At 39.8% G+C, this 19,833-nt stretch overlaps 1 protein-coding gene across 22 annotated transcripts in view; it reads right to left on the bottom strand.

Moving 5' to 3' along the window:
* LOC122528463 (Down syndrome cell adhesion molecule-like protein Dscam2) overlaps positions 1-19,833 on the bottom strand; it is a 115,762-nt gene that overhangs the window by 28,186 nt on the left and 67,743 nt on the right. For 19 of the 22 annotated variants that reach the window (XM_043653610.1, XM_043653593.1, XM_043653600.1 and 16 more), the window contains 3 exons: positions 8,597-9,033; positions 7,413-7,669; positions 7,007-7,319 (listed from right to left, as the gene is read on the bottom strand). In XM_043653610.1, coding sequence (XP_043509545.1) covers positions 7,007-7,319; positions 7,413-7,669; positions 8,597-9,033 — 1,007 coding nt within the window. Of the gene's footprint in view, positions 1-2,834; positions 3,129-7,006; positions 7,320-7,412; positions 7,670-8,596; positions 9,034-16,813; positions 16,944-19,064; positions 19,189-19,833 lie in introns of all 22 variants that reach the window. The other 3 variants (XM_043653596.1, XM_043653595.1, XM_043653598.1) reach the window with 3 other exon arrangements.

Genomic DNA, 19,833 nt, shown 5'->3' with positions numbered 1-19,833 from the left:
GATAATAATCTTTCTATTACGTTCGCACGCGATGTATCGATCGGTACGCGGTGTATCGGTATGCTCGTACGTCGTTCGATCATCGGCACGACGACGGCAGTGGTATGGCCTTCTGATTAAACATCATTACACTATACGAAGATTACTGCGGAGAACAAGAAGTTACGAGAAAGAGAGAGAGAAAGAGAGAAGAAGAAAGAGAAAGTATGTGTGTATACAAAGCCGTTGAGAAAAAAAACGCGCCGACCGGGGGCAAACTCTTTTTGCATTTGCGGCAAAGAGTAATCAAAGAGAAAGCGAGAGAGAGAGAGAGAGAGAAATGGGGATGAGGTGAAGTCTCGCCCGGTAAAAGTTGGCAGATCGATCAACGCTTTAATCTGCGAAAAGTTGCGGCAAGAGAGGGGGACGGGAGGGGAGAAAGTGGGGCATACTTTGCGAAAGAACGACCCACATTCGAAAAGCCGAAAAGCTTGAACCCGGGCGTTTTATACGGATCGATCGCCACTTGAAAATGGTCGGCGCGCCCTTTTAATCGGCCGCTTACAAAGTTGGCGAAGAAACAAAAGAAAAACGAAGAAGAAAAAAGAAAAAAAAAAAAAGGAAAGAAGTTGTAACAAATTAGTCGTGTAGTCGAGGGGGATGAGATACCGTTGACCGAGAGCACGGCGGTGTGGCTGTCGGATCCGGCGGCATTCGACGCGATGCACTTGTATCTCCCAGCGTGCCTGGCCGCCACGCTGTCGATGCTCAAGAAGCTGACCCTCTTATTAATTATGATATTAACGTCCGGTCGGCTCGAGTCTATCGGCGTGTCGTCGAACGTCCACGTCAAATTCACCGGGAAGTCGCCCTTGACGATCGTGCAAGAGACCGACAGCATCTCGCCGGAGTTGAGCGGATCGTCGCCGAATGAGAACTGCAGGATCTGTGGCGCGACTGCGTGAGCGACAGACACGGCACCATGGACGGAATGGTAGCGGCGTGTGAGAAACAATACAGAGTCAGATACACGTGTGCGAGAAATCATACTTTGCGCCCCCTTAAACCGGGAAGCACCACTCGCAGCCGCGTGATCACAGATCCGAGCGTCGATCGGGAGGGTGCGAGTGATCCGTGACCGAGGATCGTGAGCGAGGATCGACGAAAGATGAAGGGCAAGGATGAACGAAGACGAGATTTTCTTTAAGCGTCAGGCACGTTTTCTTCTTTTTTTTTTTTTAATTGAGATCGAAATTTTTATTATTAACCCTACGAACACCGATACAAACAAGTTTGACGCGTTTACACCACCGTTTGTACTTCGACCAAATTTATGCTTGTGTTCATTAAACGAGCGTTGGTGTAACGAATTTGTCGAGATGGCGGCGAATACGTGTAATACTAAGGTGTGTGCGAATGCTCGTTTGATTCTCGTTTCAATTAAAATTCACGTAGGTATTTGTATCGTTTATTGCGTTTAACTTAACCTTGCGCTGGCAACTGATTGCGGACCGCAACGAGTGGCCAAACCGTATACAATAACTCGTCGTTTTCTCTTTGGATAGAAATTATTGAGAATTTATTGTTTGCTTTTGCCTGGGTTATACTTGAATATACTTAAAACTGAGCTGAACTCAATGNTGTCTGAATCATTTTTAACAACTGTCACGATTCGTGTCGTTGCGTTCGTCTGAAAGCAAATGATGGAAAATCTATACCACGTAAACTAGAAATACATCAGCAATAATTTCTTCTCTATTGCCTGAAGAAGTTATACACTACTACTGGGAATTTTTGCCTCATACTTTTCGTCATTTTGTTGAAAGAATTTCTTTCCACTTCATTCCAGTTAAATCTACTTAAATGATAATGACACAACGATAAATATAAACAATATCGTTATAATTTAACTTAAATTGATACTTACTTACAATTTACCTAAATTCACAACCTAATTCACACGTACAACATTTCATGATACGTGTTAAAGTCCGATTGCCCCAGTTTTTGAACGTGCTGCAATTCCAGCATTGGTAATATCACACGAAGTGAGGATAAATTTGATCGAAAGCCGGAAAGGTGAAACGAGCATGCGTTTCTTCTTTTATATCGACATCGAAATGCTGCCAATTTTCTAACGGCGTTCGTCGCGACACGTGCACCCGACGCTTATAGATATAGAAAATCCCACCAGTTATTGAGAAGGCAGGTACGGAAAAACGTTGGTTAAAAGCAAAAACGCGAACAGGTCGTGTACGCATGTACCGTTCACAGTTAGACGAGAGGAGTGCGTGGTAGCGCCGGCGCGATTCGACGCTGAACAAGTGTACTCCCCGGCGTGTCTCGCCGCGACCGACTCGATAGTTAGCACGCTGTTTTTCTTGTTCGTGCTCCCTATGACGACGTCGGATCCGTGGTGGCTGTCGATCGGAGTCCCGTTAAACGCCCAAGATATCTCGAGTGGCTGATCGCCTTTGGCCACCGAACACGTCACCGAGACTAGCTCGCCCCAACTGGCCGGCTCGTCCCCGAAGGCGAATGGCAATATTTGCGGGGCAACTGGAAAATACTCGACTGGAAAGACTCTGGAGAGGACGGGGCGTAGTAGGAGAAGAGAAAGAGAGAGGGCTGGTTGCGAGTGTCGATTCGCGTGGAACGCTTCCGTGTCGTCGATCCATGTCGAACAGACAGGGTTGGTATGGCGATGGTAGATGAAGATGAAATCGCTGATTTAGATCGTTCGGGGGGGGGGGGGGGGGCGAGCGGAAGGTGGCCTTGTTCACAGCGAAAGCTCACAGAATCGCATGGATGCAGTGGGGGAAAAAAAACGCGTTTGTTGAAGAGGTAAATCGTACCGTTCACCGTCAATGTCGCCGATCGACTGACCGAACCGGCGAGATTCGATGCGGAACAGGCGTACTCTCCGGCGTGTCTTGCAGAGACGCCGTCGATGCTAAGTGTGCTCAGGTGTTTGCTGATTCTCGTCACGGTGATACTAGCGTCTTTCGACGTGTCGATCGGCACGCCGTTGAACGCCCACGATATGTCCATCGGCATGTCGCCTTTCAAGATCGAGCACGGCACGGACACGGAGTCTCCCGAGTTGGCCACCTCGGCATTGAACGCGATCGGCAGAAGCTGCGGGCCAACTGAGGTCGTCGTACGATTAGAATTCGAGATCTCGTCGCGTCACGTGGATCTCTGATCTTCTTCGTTCGAATCGCAACGACAATGAGATACATGTATAGACTGTGGTCTGTGGAGGACGTGGCGTGTTCTCTCGAGAGAGCGAACGTTTCTGGTCGAAAGGGAGGATTTTCTCTGTCGTTGGGGAGAGAGGAGAGAGTTCTCGATGCCAGAGGAGATCAGAGGCGAGGAGACACAAAGGCCAGGGACTTCGCTACGGTGCTCTTTGCCAGGATTGTGCAGAAAGAAACGAACGAAACGAAAGAGCGAGAGAGAGAGAGAGAGAGAAACAAAAAAAAAAAAAGAAAAGAGAAAGTGTATTATAATATCTCTCTAGGAAAACGGATGATGATAGTCCCGAACCATTGACGGTGAGTGTGGTCGAGTGGGACGCGGTTCCAGCCGCGTTTTCAGCGGTGCAAACGTACTCCCCCGCGTGTCTCGCGGTGATGACCGAGATCATGAGCATGCTAACGCGATCCGCGACCTTCTTCGCAAGTACGCCGGAGGAACCGCCCATCTCTTCTCCGGGATAGCTCCAACGTATGTTCAAAGGCAGGTCACCGGTCGGTACGATACACTGCAGGTTTGCGAACTCTCCGGCGTTCATGGGTAGCTTCGTGAACGAGAACTGCTGTATCGTGGGCGGCACTGGGGGTGGAGGATCGATGTATGGACGTGTAATGACAGGTCGCGAGCGTATGTAACGTGATTGTGTACGGTGTCGTAGTATGTACGTCGCGTGTAAACGTCGATGGGTTGGCTGGTTTTCGTTTGCTAGCTACGGCAAATTAATTCGCGACCGTTTCTCTCTCTTTTTTTTTTTTTTTTTTTTCAACAAATGTTTTAAAATACATTTTAGTCACTTTATCTCATCTGTCACAAACAACTTTCGAGTCTCTACTTTCCAAGAGAGTTTTAAGTGAAAAAAAAAAGAAGAAACAATCTATCAGGATACAACGCTCTTTGGATGTTGCGCCAATGTGGGATTAAATACACTTGATTTGATGTTTATTCATCAATACCATGATTAATCTTGATTAACTACGCCAAATTACGTTATATGTCTTAATACATGTTTTTCACAAAAAGAATCTAAATACTAAAATACTAAAATACAAAATACAAAGTATATACCAATATACTAGAATATAAAGTACAGACTTTGTTAAAAATATCAAACATAAGACATTTGGCTGAGCGATTATATTTAATTTATATTTAATCGCGATGAATCGACATTTTGTTTACAAGTGTTACAAAGACGCAGCAAACAAAAATAACGAGAATATGCCTTCTCGCATTAAAAAGCATTATTATAACTCTAGAATTATTTATAAACGTCTGAAAATAGAGCACAGCGTCAAGTATTGACGCAAACTGAAATAAATAAATCTGAAAAATTCTATTTCATCTGTCCTGTCAGTTCCACTAGGAGGGATACTCTATTGTGTGCATTCCATTTCGAATATCGACGGAAATAAAGCGAAGAAAGATTCGAGATCGAGGTAAAATATTCGACTGATCAATCGAATTAATTTGCACGGCTAACAATTGATCAAGAAAAAGAATCGATGGCAAAAAACGACGAGGAACGATTCCACGAAGCCAACCCATTGGCTGTTGATACACGGTTGATCTCTGTGGTCGCTAGCGATTACTAGCGCGTGGTGGACGCGCGGAGAGAACAATTCTGACAAGCATACGCTAGATTTCTTACGGTCGATCGTCGGCCACCGCCATACCAACTTCCAACATTCCAACGAAAGCGCTCGTGCCTCTTTTATTATTATTTTTTTTTTTTCTTTTCTTTTCTTTCTTTTTTCGTAATCGAGACGTTTCCATTTTGACGTGCGATTAGAGTGTGTAAATCGTGAAATATTTTGCGACGAGGTCGTCGTCCGTGTGCGTGTGTCCGCGTCCGTGTCCGTATGCGACGATTCTCATCAAACATTCACGCGACTCGGCCCGGTTTTCTTTCCATTTCTCTCCCGCGGCTTTTACCGGCTGTATATATTCACTGTTCTCGCGACTCTCGACTTTTTCGGACGTCGTTTCGTAATTCAGCCTTTATCGACGCCCAAGTCGACAAGCGGCAGAGTTTCGCTGAAAGAATTGTCATTAGAGCTGCAAAGTAACGGCGAATAATCGCTATCGTTCGTCGGATCGTCCAACACCTGGATCCATTACCTGTAAAGAACGTTTTTACGCAGGATACGCGGCTCGCGGATTGCTCGACCGATTATTCAAATTGCTCGTTTTACTCGTGTACACGTACATTTAAAAAAAAAAAAAGTACTAAAAGGAGAACTTTATAATTTATAATTCAGTGGAATATTATATATTCTTCTGTTAATGACGATAAGAAAAAAGGGTTCGTAATTTTTAATCTAGGTCGTACGTGCTTGTACAAATTGACGAAATAATGTCCTGACTTAGGTGACTGTAATCATCATTATTACCAAGCTTGGACATTGTTTTCAAAATAATGTATTTCAAAAATGACGCAATGATCGAATAACATATTTCTGATTTAGCTATGTTAAATGAAACAGCTATACATTAATTTTTTTAAATCATTTTTCTCGTAACTATTTCATTATTCACTATCAAAGGAACACGTTTTATTTTGTATTTGACTAAATCTTGTCCAAATAACTTCAAGTATCTTCTAATTCTTGTTTGCGATTCTTACATTATTTATTATTATATTTAAATGATCGAATTAAATTTACTGTCGAAGTAAAAATTACTTTTCCTATAATTATATTATTTCTAAATATTACTTCCTACTATTTCCTATATATTATTTCTAAGATAACAATAAATAAATAATAACAGACTAGTCGAAAAATAAACATTTTTCTCGTAACTATTTCATTATTCACTATCAAAGGAAGTAACACGTTTTATTTTGTATTGGAATAAATCTTGTCCAAACAACTTTAACTGTTTGCGAATCTTACATTATTTATTATTATATTTAAATGATCGAATTAAATTTACTATCGAAGTAAAAATTACTTTTCCTATAATTATATTATTTCTAAATATTACTTCCTGCTATTTCCTATATATTATTTATAAGATAACAATAAATAAATAACAACAGACTAGTCGAAATAAACATTTTTCTCGTAATTATTTCATTATTCACTATCAAAGGAAATAACACGTTTTATTTTGTATTAGAATAAATCTTGTCCAAACAACTTTAACTGTTTGCGAATCTTACATTATTTATTATTATATTTAAATGATCGAATTAAATTTACTATCGAAGTAAAAATTATTTTTCCTATAATTGTATTATTTCTAAATATTACTTCCTATTTCTATATATTATATTTCTAAGATATATTATTTCTATATATTATTTCTAACAATAAATAAATAACAACAGATTAGTCGAAATAATCAATTGCTCTAAATAATTATTTTTTTATTTTATTTCGAATGAAATGTACCCAAGTCTGATTAAACTATAATCAAACTATATAATAACTATATAATATATAATCAACTATAATCAAATATAGTAATCAACTATAATCACCGAACCGATCAATTAACATTTCAACCCACGTTCATTACGACTTTCTTTCATTATTCAAGTACTACTTATCCCAAAAAAGTTACAAACCCTTTTCTTTCCGTCATATATCATTGAAAAAAAAAAAAAAAGGGTAATCGAAACGTTTACTAACGTCGTCGAATAATATGTTAAACTCTTAATTCCAGTTAAACTTCGACTATATATTCGATTGTACGCGACAAAACGAAAGTTCGCGAATGTTGACGATCGTGGAGACAAGAGAAAGTAAGGAAACTTCGAACTTACCCATGACTTGAACTTCCAACGTTCCTCTAGCGCTGTAGCCTTGAGCGTTGCGCGCCACGCAGGTGTACGTAGCCTGATCGCTCATCCTCTCGACGTTCTCGATGATAAGCGTGCCGTTCGGGAAGACTTTCTGCTTCCTGTTGATCGGCAGAACTCTGGTGTCTCGTTCCCACACGATGCTCTCGATCGGATATCCGGCAACCGGGCAGGTCACGCGAAGTGTCTCGCCGGCGACGATGGCCTTTTTGTCCATGTGGCGGATGAAGGGCAAACCATAAACGTTGAGACGCGCAGAGTGCTCCGCGGATCCAACCTGCAATCACCCGATTATTGTATTACGCCTCTTCTTCTTTTCATTTCCAGGTAAAGAAAAAAGAGAGAGAGAGAGAGAGAGACTGTCCCTTGCCTTTGAGGCAGCAATGCATTTGTAGAGACCGCCGTCGTTCGTGTGAATGCTGGAGATGTTCAAGTGTGAAACCACGTCGCCGTTCACTGTTACGTACTGCCCGACTTGAAGCCTCTCGGTGTTGGACAATCGTTTCCCATCGAGTTCCCAGGTGATCTCAGGAGTCGGATTTCCGCTGGCCACGCATTTCAAGAACATGCTCGGCCCCGGCTGCAGAGTCTCCTCGGCGAATGCCTGGCGAATCTGCGGGGGTTCGACTGTGGGTTGTAAAAACATTTGCAATCAAAACCGCCTCCCGATGAGTGTTGACTGCGTATTGTGCCACATGGCAGACGCGAACACGGTGGCCAATTATTTTTTGTCGATTACATTTGTAAGTTGTCTGTGCGTACGAAAACATAAAAAAATATATATATGTACAATACACTTGTCAAAGTTTGAACGTTTGAAGGAAACTTTGGAACTTGAAGTATCTTCACGCCAATTTATGGTAATTATATTTATTGGTAATTATAGTCGCAGTGATTCTGAAGAAACGATGTAAAAATGAAATTACATAACTAAATTACATAATGTTATTAATGTTATAATATATATTTAATATATAACATATATAATTAACAATAATGTATAATATATATATAATGTATAGTATAAATTACATAATGTTAATAATTACTGAATTACATAATAAAATAATTATGTAATATACATAATTGTGTAATACATAAAATTACATAATTACATCTATGTTGATTTTCCAGTTGATGAGAATTTTATTGTACAAAAGACTCAATTTGTTAATTTTGAAGTTGCTTTAGTACGAATTTTAGCAATAAAATTCTCATCAACTAGAAAATTAACATAGATGTAATTATGTAATTTCATGTATTACACAATTATGTATATTACATAATTATTTTACTATGTAATTTAGTAATTATTAACATTGTGTAATTCATACTATATATTATATATATTATACATTATTATTAATTATATATATTACATATTAAATATATATTATAATATTAATAATATTATGCAATACATCCGGTGTACTAAAAACTAAAATTGAATTTAATCTAAATCACTTTTTACATCTTCTCCACATCGCACAATTAATCTTCAAGTAATCGTAGACGTTTAAAATTAAAAAAAAAAAAAAAGAAACAACAACTCACATCGTCCGCCAAGTTTCAATTCAGCAGTCGCCTGGGCGCTTTCTTGGTCATTTCTAACGAAGCACTGGTACATCCCCTTGTCCTCCTTTTTCACGCTCTCGATTCTCAGTACCGGCTCTTCCAGTCCAAGTGGTTTGCCATCCTTCAGCCAGGAGACAGTCTTGATCGGGTTTCCTCTGACGTTGCAGGTGAACGTAGCCGGTCTTCCGAAGTCGATGGTCTGCGTGCTGGGTTCGATCTCGGCGGCCAACGGGGCGGTTACGGTGAGGACGGTCTCCACGCTCTCGCCACCGACCGAGTTGTTCACGATGCACAGATACTTGCCAGAATCCTCGACGCGAGCCTCGCGGATGATCAGTGTACCGCTCACCTGACGTACGCGCTCGTTCAGCTGAACTGGTTGACGACGTGACGAGCCCTCGATGAACTTGTACCATCTGAAACGACAGGATGAAAGGGGGGTTGTTTTCTTTTTTTCTTTTGTTTCTCTCTCTCTTTCTCTTTCTCTTTCTCTTTCTCTCTCTCTTTCTCTTTCTTGCGAGTCGAAACGGAAAGGCGCTTTCGTGCCGGATCGATTCTCTCGTACAAAATGAAAGAGACGAAACGAAGCGAATAGAAACGTTCTACGATTGTCGTTTCGAAGGCCGAAACGGTTCGATCACCGTGTCACTGGGAGAGAGATCGCGTGAGGTTCGCGGAGAATCGACGTGAGAGATAGCGTGTCCGCAAGTTTCCAAACACGTAGCAAATTCATCAGGAAATGAAATCGTGTAGCATGGGATAGTGTGCAATCACTTCTTGACGAAATCAATTGAATGTTAATATTCACATTAATAAATATTAATTGGACGTTGAAGGTTAATCGTAGAAAATTGTACACTACCGTGCATAAATAAATAATTGTACATTCAGTGCGATAGTTGATATTTTTGATACTACTATTAATTTTTAATAAATGACTGGTTTTAGAAAATCTGTTAGAAACATGTATTTTAATCGTGCTAGAATTTTAATGATATTCTTTAAATTATTATAAATAAATTTCTATTTAATTATAAATTATATTAAATTAAATTAAATATTATTATATTATAATTATTATTATATATAATATAATTATTATTATAATTACATTTTATAGTAATATTCTTAAATTATTATAGATGAATTATTAAAATTTATTTATAATAATTTAAGAATATTACTATAAAATATAATTATAATAATAATTATATTATAGTATATTATATTATTTAATAACTATAATATAATATTTAATTTAATTTAATAATATATATATATATATATATAATGAACAGAAATTAATAAAAAGATATATTATCAAAATTTAATTATAATAATAATTATATTATAGTATTATATATATAATAATTATAACATAATATTTTTTTTAAATAATAATTTATATATATATATAGTTTTATCCAATTTTTACTCATAGCTAAAGAGTCAAACTTGATTTACACCATCTCTATCATCATTGTGCTTTCCATCAGAATTTGCTAGGTATTCGGAAATTTATGGCTGCGTGTGCGTCTGAGAGCTGAAAAATTGGCAGATACAGAAAGAATACTCAATTCGCTCCAATTGACTCTCTACTATCTATACAATTTTAAATAATAGATGTCATCATTTGATCAATACACGTGTTTAGCATGAATTTAATAGATCACGAATTTTTATGCAGATTTTATTTTATTCGTATTCATTGAACTTTTGTAGGAAATTGTTTTACATATTCACAGAAAGCGTTATGCTTGGAACATTTTACAGATTTTTCTAAATTATGTGCAATCCTGGGCTGTAAAATTTCTTACAAATATAGAAAAATCCGCAGTCTAATAATGAGCTGTCCAAGCACTTCCAATTAGATAAATTCAAATCACTTCAAACAAGATTCTCGAAAGTCTTCAGGTTCACTCTTGGAAATCTCGAAGATCTTGGAAATCTTGAAGATCTTGGACATTTTGATAAATTCTATCGAAATCAATATGTACCCTGTAAACTATAAATGTACTTTATAGATCTTGAGTTTCATAGATTTTCTTCGACGCTGCTGTTGTTTGCAAAATACTTGTAAAATAATATATGCCAAGCTTTTAAGATCTAAGAGACGAAATGATCAAGATCTTTGGAAATTCTAAAACTTCCAAAACATTCAAGATTATGAAGGTTTTCAGAACTTTCAAAATATTTTTTTTTCAATACTTTACATAGTAATATAGTAATTCATTTAATTCTATTCAAAATGTTTGTAAAATATTAACTACAAGCCAAATTCAAATTCCATCGATTTATCAAAGTTTAGCAATTTATCGTTACGAAACTTCAAGATTATCAAAGTAATTATTGTAGAATCTTCAATTTATTGTTCTAAGACATCCGAGAGTTCTTCTTTAAAATTTCACACATGTCGATGAGGCTTGTTTGGATTAAAGCATTCAAAATGCTTGTAAAATATTGGCTATAATAATGAAACTTTCAAAATTTATCAAAATAACAAGATCTTCAATTTATTGTTGCAAAACTTCCAAAGACTTCTTCTTTAATATTTTACACATGGCAATAATATCAAAGCATTCGAAACGCTTGTAAAATATTTACTTGTAAGCCAAATTTTCAAGATATATCAAAGCAACCAGGATCTTCAATTTATTATTGTTCCAAGACTCTTTCTTCAATATTTTACACGTGTTGGATTCTAGTCAATGTTGATATATATATATATATATATCAATGATACTGTTTGAAACAAAGCATTCAAAATTCTTATAAAACATACTACGTGCCAAGCTTTCACGATTTATCTAAACTAACCAGGATCTTCAATTTATTCCTCTCTAGAAGACTTCTCAGACTTTCGAGACATTTCACACGTGTCAATAATACCATTTAGACTGAAAAATAACACTGACTAGAATCCAAGTATATACCAATGATACTGTTTTGAAGCAAAGCATTCAAAATTCTTATAAAACATACTACTTTCAAGATTTATCTAAACTAACCAGGATCTTGAATTCATTCCTCTCTGGAAGACTTCTCAGACCTCTCGAGACATTTCACACGTGTCAATGATACTGAAAAAAAAAAACACTGACTAGAATCCAAGCTTTTACTTGTTGTACCAAAACTATCGAGACTTTCAAAACGTTCGGCATCGAGCCCAATTCGAAGTGATTGAAATTCCGGCGATCCTGAGAAATGGTCGAGCCATTTATTAATTGCCCGTCGCGTGCGAATCACGCGAGATGTTTCTATTCGCTTCGTTTCCGCGCCTACTCTTATTTTCCATATTCCGTGTACACAGGCAGGGCTTTGGGCGTCTCTGGGCTTCTGTCTCTACTGCCGGCTCATTAGCGCGTGTCTCGCTGCGGCACGAGTGCGCGAACTTAATGAAAAAGAGAGCTTCAACAGCAGCCGGGGCGTAAAATAGCGGTCGTGAGGCAGAGCAGGTCGGGAAAACGGCGGAGAGGGAGGGAACGAAGGCTGGCATACAGCTGACATAACTTCGTTACAGCCGACGAAAGAAAAAAAAAAAGAAAGAAAAAAAGGAAGAAAAAAAAAAAGAAAAGTGCGCAAGAGAAGCAGCAGAGCGGTTCTCGTAATCCGTAAACGCATGGTACGCATGGTACATGTACAGACGCCTGAAAGATCCTCGGTGAGTATTGAGTTGCGTATCGTCGAGTTGCACACACACACACACACCTAAAGGGAGAAAGTGAGAAGGCGATCATGGTCGGCGAGAACGTTTAACTGGGACGCCACGCAGCTGCTGCCGCCCCGTCGTCAGCGAGAATCTCCATCTACGCCGCGTGCTGACCGACTGACGTGTTTTCCGTCGTTCTGGCGAATTCACCGGGAAAGAAACGAACGACCCCGCGGAAAACTAAGAAAAACGGGGAGGAAAGAAACAAATGCGCCTTCAACAGAAACTGTCAGGAGGAGGAGGAGGAGGAGGAGAAGAAGAAAAAGAAACGAGGGGAGCAAAAAACGAAATGGAAAGAAGCTTGCGAAAGTCGAAGTTGCCAACGAGATCCCGTGAACACAACGTGGGAGTTGGAACGTTTTTGGAGGATGAACGAGAGAGAAGTCTCGGGCGGTGTGACAGTTTTCTGTGCAAGTAACGAGTAAATAAATAAATCCTGGCAAGTGAGAGAAAGAGAAGGTATGTGTGTGTATATATATATGTGTGCGTGTGTGTATGTATGGGTCGAGGAGCAGGGAGCAGTGAAATACACGAACGGATGATGAACGGAAGCACGAAGGTGGCGAGGACTTACCAGCCAGATATCGTGGGACTTATTGGAGGTGTGCAGGTGCAGGGCAACATTGTTCGCCCCATTGATCGGGTGACACCCTCTCGGACCCACCCGGATCAGCACCGAGGTTACCGAAGGAGAAGAGGGCCCGCATCCTTTTCTCAGAGTCGCGCTTCCGTCACCTATCTCGTGGGGGTTGCGCCACCGGGGCTGAAAACCAACACGTCCGATTGGCCCCGGATATTGGGATACACAATTTTTCGTTTCTCTCTCTCTCTCTCTCTCTCTCTCTCTCTTTCTTTCTTTCTTTCTTTCTTTTGCTTCGTTCTCGTTTTTTTTTTTTTTTTATTTTCTTTCTTTCCTTTTTCGTTACTTTCTCAAATTTTGCTCGCTATATTCGTCTTCTCTCTCCCGAGTTCACGTGTATTCGACGTGTGAGAAACGCATGGGACGCGTTCTCAAGTTGAACGAGACGAGTTATTGCGGCGGAAGGAGGACGACGAAAAAACAGCCCTATACATATCTCGTCCTTCTTCTCTACTCGAATCATCATCATCGTATCGTAATTCAACGAGAGCGGCGTTGGAATCATGGATCATCGCGTGCGTACTTTTGCCCACTCACTTTTTCCCTTGACTCTCTCTTTCTTTTTTTCTCTCTCTCTCTCGTTCGTTTCTTTCTTTCCTTGCCTCGCGGCAATTTTGTACTCGCCTTTCTTACTTTGTCTCGTCTCTCTCTCTCGTCTGTCGAATCACATCCGATTTCTCGGTTTCTTTTTTTTTTTTTTTTTTTTTTTTTTCGCAGCGGTACCGCCACCCGACACGGGGTAGAGGGTAAGGATGGAACGCTTCGAAAACAGGATCCGTGCTCTGCGGAGCAAGAGCAGAAAAACGACGAAAGAAAAGGAAAAAAAAAAAAGAGAAGCTATACGGAATATTGAGTGTGTACCTAGAGATCGGGGCAGGAAAGCCTTGTGCCGCACACGCCAGCGCCAGAGACTCGCCCTCTACCCCGCGGTACTTATTAAGGCCGTCTCCAGTCCCTTTTGGGGCAGTACGGCCGGACGGTTCTGGAAGGATACACGTTTCATTGCCCAGATATTGTATGTACGACTAAACTCGTCCCCGTTCGTTTCGTTCTCCCCTCAGCGCACGTTTACTCGCTGATTACTTTCGACAAGAGTACGAAAGAGGCTGCTCAGCGAGAATGAGGCCGCCGGTGCACGGATCGAACTCCGTTTTTGGTTTGACACGAGAGCGTGGACAAGACGTTCGCCGCGTTAACAGTGAATCGTACACAGCGTCGTTCGTGTCTTTTTTTTTTTTTTTTTTTTTTTTTTTTTTCTTCCTGAAACCTAACTTAACTCTTTAACGTATTAACTAGAGTATAGCTTAATGTATTACAATATGTCGAAAGACGAATGTATTTCTAGTGTATTAAACTTTTAGACAAACTTTCGATAAATTTGATAATTTCAGAGCATTCGAATTTTAGTATTTTTTAGTATTTTCTTTAGATATCATATTTACTGCACTGGGAGTAATCTTTGTTCTACTTTTCCCGAATTTCCATACTAATTTGATGTTAATTTGTTAGTTAGAAAGCTTTTGTGAACGAAATCAGGAACAGAAATTTATTTATTTATTATTATAAATAATGAATGACAATAAATTATTATAAATTATTTATTTATGATTAAATTTATTGTTTATTTATACTCGAGTTAAGGAAAATTAATTCAGAAAACTACACGATTAGAAATTTCGATTTTCGAACAATTTAACGATTACGGAACCTTTATCATCGATAAGAGAAATTTATTTTTTCGAACGTTAAATAAATTTTCGTAACGAAACGTTCGACCAAAACTTCTTTCTAATCCCTATCGAACATTTTAGAAGCTGCAACGTAAATTTTGAAAAAAGAGACTCGAAATTGAAATGACGATGAAACAAACTGTTAGACAATTTATAGTTATTGCTTCCAAGCAAGGAAACCTTGTCTTATTACTTTTACTTTATTTTAGTTGCAATAATTATGATTCCACTTTATTAGTTCTCCGACAATGAACAGCAGTACGTAACAAACGAACGACAATTTCCTCTAAATATACAGAAAAAAAAAAAAAAGGAAAAAAGAAAAGAGGAAGTATATTCTACGAACTTCTTGTCCACACAACGTACACTGATCGATCGGCACCACCACACACGTGAGACCCCGTTCTCGCGAGAGACGAAACACACGCGCTACGTACCTCGTTATATTCTCTCCTCGACCAGTTAGTATCTCGAGTGAACTACGCTCAAACGTTTCCATGCTACTTACCTTTGCGAACAAGCTCCTCGACCGGGTAACAACGTGCCTCGCCCTGATGCACTCACATCAACTGACTCATCGACTCATCGACGACGACGACGACGACGACAATTTTGGAAAGCAAGACGGAAGGAGAATAATGGAAAAACCGCGAGATGATGAACGATCATCGTCTACCTTGTCAGGGGTACGGGGAATCCCTGCAGCGAGTGGCTCAACGCGATATCCTGACCACTGGCAGCCAGTACCACCTCCCTTTCGAATTTCTTGCCCGAGGAACGCGGGGCTATCTTGTTCGTGCCCTCTGTAACGCGATCGTAACGTGTTCTCCGAAAATGGGGGAGGTGTACCTTGTCACTGGGACAGGAGATCCCTGAGTGGTGCAGTCCAGAGCCACCACCAACGTCCTTGGAACGTCCACGAGCTTGAAACCCTCGTAACGTTCACCGGCGATACGCGGCGCGACGTTACCTGTCGGCTCTGCAAGCGGCAAGAGAGAACGCGGCTAAGAAATCGGCGCCGTACCTCGTCCAACGTCACCGACTTCGCTCGTCGACGACGACGACTTTCGAACCAGAAACGAAAGGCGGTGGGAGAACGATGGGGGAAAAAGTGAGATTCAGATCGACGGCGACATCTCGATTTTCAATCTCCCTATCGAGGAGATTGCCCAGAGGAAGACAGCGATCGTCGAGAATCGAGAGAACTCTGGTATGCGATGAGAGACCCTGCATCGGTTCGTCGAAACGTGGCGAAACACGTTGTGTTTCAAAATGTTGAAGAAGAGGGGGGAGGATTCTTTTGACCGTGAAGAATGAAGGAATTAAAGAAACAGGCAACAATAGATGCTCGAGTTTCGCGATACTGGAGAGAACTGGAGACGAGTGAACCACCTGGTGTGGTTGTAGAAATTATCTGCTCGCAATTGATTCCGCTTTTTATTGTCTAATGGATATTGGAAAATTGAAGCCTCTCCTCGGTAACCTCTTCAACAGATATTCGAGAAAGTGTGTTGACATTTCATTGGAAAGGAACACGTGTCATCTGAATTATATCATTTAAGCAAATATACGAAACATACTAATGTATATTGAATAAATAATATATAATTTTTCACATACGTATATGTTCGTATAATTAACATACAATACTAACTTCATTATTTCAATTTTATTATTCGTCCTCGATAGATCTTCGTAATCGTTTACTTTAACAAAACCCCCGCGCTGGCCGCTGGTTCGCGGACCATAACGAGTGACCGAACCGTATGGAATAATTCGTCGGTATGGCTATATCACCGGATAGAAATTATTAACAAGTATAAACTCATCACTTTTTTGGGGGGGTTACATTTAAATATACTTAAAACTGAGGGAATGAAGCAAAAAAAATTCGTCGACAAACAAAAAAAAAAAATAGACACGTATCGAGAATTTCCGAAAAATTCGAGATCTTCCTCGTTGAAAAATTCGTACACTGCTAGATTTCACAGCAGCGCGAAACGGAAAAACTGCATATTACACTATGAATCGATATTTCAGCATGTTCTCTCGTAACTGTCGATGCGCGTGTGTCGGCGACACGGTTTCAACGGAAATGGGGCCCTAAGGAGGAGTACCTTGTCACTGGGACAGGAAATCCCTGAGTGGAGCAGTCCAGAGCCACCATCAACGTCCTTGGAACGTCCACGAGCTTGCCACCCTCGTAACGTTCGCCGGCGATACGCGGCGCGACGTTACCTGTCGGCTCTGCAAGCGGCAAGAGAGAATCGGCGGGTTGAATCGGCACGTGCCTGGCGATTCTCATCTCCGATCACGCGAAACAACGGGAGAACAAGGGGAGAATGCTCCGTGTAACCAAGCAGAAACGCCTCATCGCCTGGAGCGAGGACCGTGGAACGAGGAGGAGGATTTCGTTGACACGCGCGATAGTACCTGAACGTGGGCGCTGGAAACCCTTGAACAGGACACGGCAGACCCACCATTCGATCGACTAGGATGTCCCTCTTCAGTCCGTTCACGTCCTTGTCGCGCACGTTCGGACGCACGCTACCCCGTGGCTCTGTAATAATTGGGAAACGCGCGGGTACCCGTACATTATCAGGGCCATCCTTGAATTTGCATCGCGACTCCGACAGTGTGTCGATGTACGTAAGCACGTTTGCACTTGTATATTCGTTCTTTTGGGTTTAGGAACGGAATTTTTGTTGCTTCTTGGGTTTTACACTTGAGCTGTTACGTTGCAACGCGATCAACGGACAATTTTATACGATACAACGTATGTGAAACGATATGTTATTTCATTTTTATATATCGTTTAGTATTAATATTAAAACTGTTTCAATTGGAATTTTATGTTTCACGATCTCGAAAGCAAAGAAAATATTACAAGATATAACGTGCGAAACAATATTATCTCACTTTTAATTCGAGCTTATGTAGTTCTAATGTCCTTACACATTCTGTAATAATATTTTTATTATTATTAATTTATTTTAATTATCCTTACACATTCTGCAATAATTATATTTTTATTATTATTAATTTATTTTAATTATCCTTACACATTCTGCAATAATTATATTTTTATTATTATTAATTTATTTTAATTATCCTTACAGATTCTGCAATAATATTTTTATTATTATTAATTTATTTTAATTATCCTTATACATTCTGTAACAATAATATTTTTCTTCCTGTGGAACGATTACGTTTCCTTTCCTCGAAATCAAAATGAAATAATATTATTTTATACGTTATATTACGTGATATCTTCCTCGTTTGAAAATTCGTACATTGCAAAATCGCAGTATTAAATTTTCAGTGCAAAGAGAAAAAGCAAAAGGAAAAATTACGTATTACGTTCTGAATCGAGCGTTGGATCGCAAATCAGATTCTAAAATAGTGGCTACCCGAATATATTTACAATGACTCAGAAAATATTCGAACACTAATCACAGAGAAACTTTTATATATAGATGTTTAAATGTAAGATTTTACATGTAGATTTTAGACGTAGACATTAACGAGACATGACTGTCGTCATTATACCGATAAAATTTAAAATCAACCTGAAAATGTATATAGGATTTGCATGATATTTATCCTAATATACATATTTTATTTCTTTAGTACACAGCATGAATGGCATACAATAAAAATCTTCAACATGTAATAAATGTTAAAGATAGCTCCATGCTTATTGATGTAACAAATACAGTATAGATTAATATAGCAATTTATAAACTGTATACCTCTGCTAAATGTTTTGTAATTCCTGTACACATTTTTAGAATTGTTTAAAATTTCATCAGCACACGGACAGCTCAAAAATCAAAATGTAAGTGTCATTTTCATCATTAAAAGCGTTTCGTGCCGTGGAAACGTTTATTTTTCCTATCAAAATCTTCAGTCTATCAAATAATTTAGTTCCATCGTCCATATGATACCATTTTATTATAATAATTGTACTACAACTTATACTAAACTGTTCCGTCGTTTCAGAAATTTAACAACAAAATAATGCTTGCAACGGTACAAGTAACTTACACTGATTGCCTTCCGAGCTCGCCCACGTTATAATCAAAACAGCCAAGCTTCGCCAAGAGTATAAATAAAATGTCAATACATTTTATTACACGACACACGTAACAGATTTTCAAATGTTTCGAAGTGTATGTATATCATCATGCCATTGTAACATTCGGATACCCGCGCACACCCTAACGTTCGTCGTTTTGTCGTCGCGTCAACGATGCACGGCTCACGAAGGGAACGTTCAACGTAAAGTTTCTAAGGACCAATCGACGGCGACTAGAACAAACGGAACGCGAAGAAAAATAGAGCGATGTCGATACGTTGGCTCACCTGTACAAAGGCGAGGGACTGGCCTGAGCCTCGCACAGCAACGTCAAACCTTGCCCCTGGACCTTATCCAATCCGTCGAATTTCGACCTAGGCGGCAACCGAGGTGGACTACTTCCGACCGGTTCTAGAAAAGCAAAACCAGCGGAGGGACGTTTGAAGCGCGAGCAAGCATTCCACCTGGACTGGAATCGATATCTTCGCGTTTTCTCTCAACGCGCTCTCCGCGGCTCTCAACTAACTAACGGTAACGAGACTGACCCGAGACAACGACCCAAGGAACAATCGCGACGCTTCTCGACGCTCCATACCTGAAGATCGGCAGCGGATGCGCCTGTGCCTGGCACAGCATAGCCGTGGCCGTTCGCGCCGGCAGAGAGAAGACCGTTATCTTAGCCGTGGGTGGCACTTTGGGCGCCGCGCCGCTCACCGGCTCTGGATAGAAGAGGTTCTTTACATTAACAGCGACAGATGTTTAAACTCGAACGAAACGAGGCTGTTTCGACGCTTTTGGACTTGCTTTAATTTTCAGAGAGAGAGAGAGAGAGAGAGAGAGAGAGAGAGAGAGAGAGAGCTGTGTCTAATCTATTAGCTAATTTGAATGAAAACGAGTCCGATTCGAGGCTTTTGGATTGTTTTAATTTTCAAAAAGAGGACTGTGTTTAATCTTTAGTCTATGCTAATTTCGATGAAACGAGTCTGATTCGAGGCTTTTAGATTGTTTTAATTTTCAAAAAGAGGACTGTGTTTAATCTTTAGTCTATAATTGTAA

Source organism: Frieseomelitta varia, unplaced genomic scaffold, assembly GCF_011392965.1.
Source record: "Frieseomelitta varia isolate USP_RPSP 00005682 unplaced genomic scaffold, Fvar_1.2 scaffold_251, whole genome shotgun sequence".
In the NCBI taxonomy this organism is placed as follows: Eukaryota; Metazoa; Arthropoda; class Insecta; order Hymenoptera; family Apidae; genus Frieseomelitta; species Frieseomelitta varia.
Note: the sequence above shows the minus strand (reverse complement) of the source record. Positions and strands in the feature narration are given on the sequence as shown.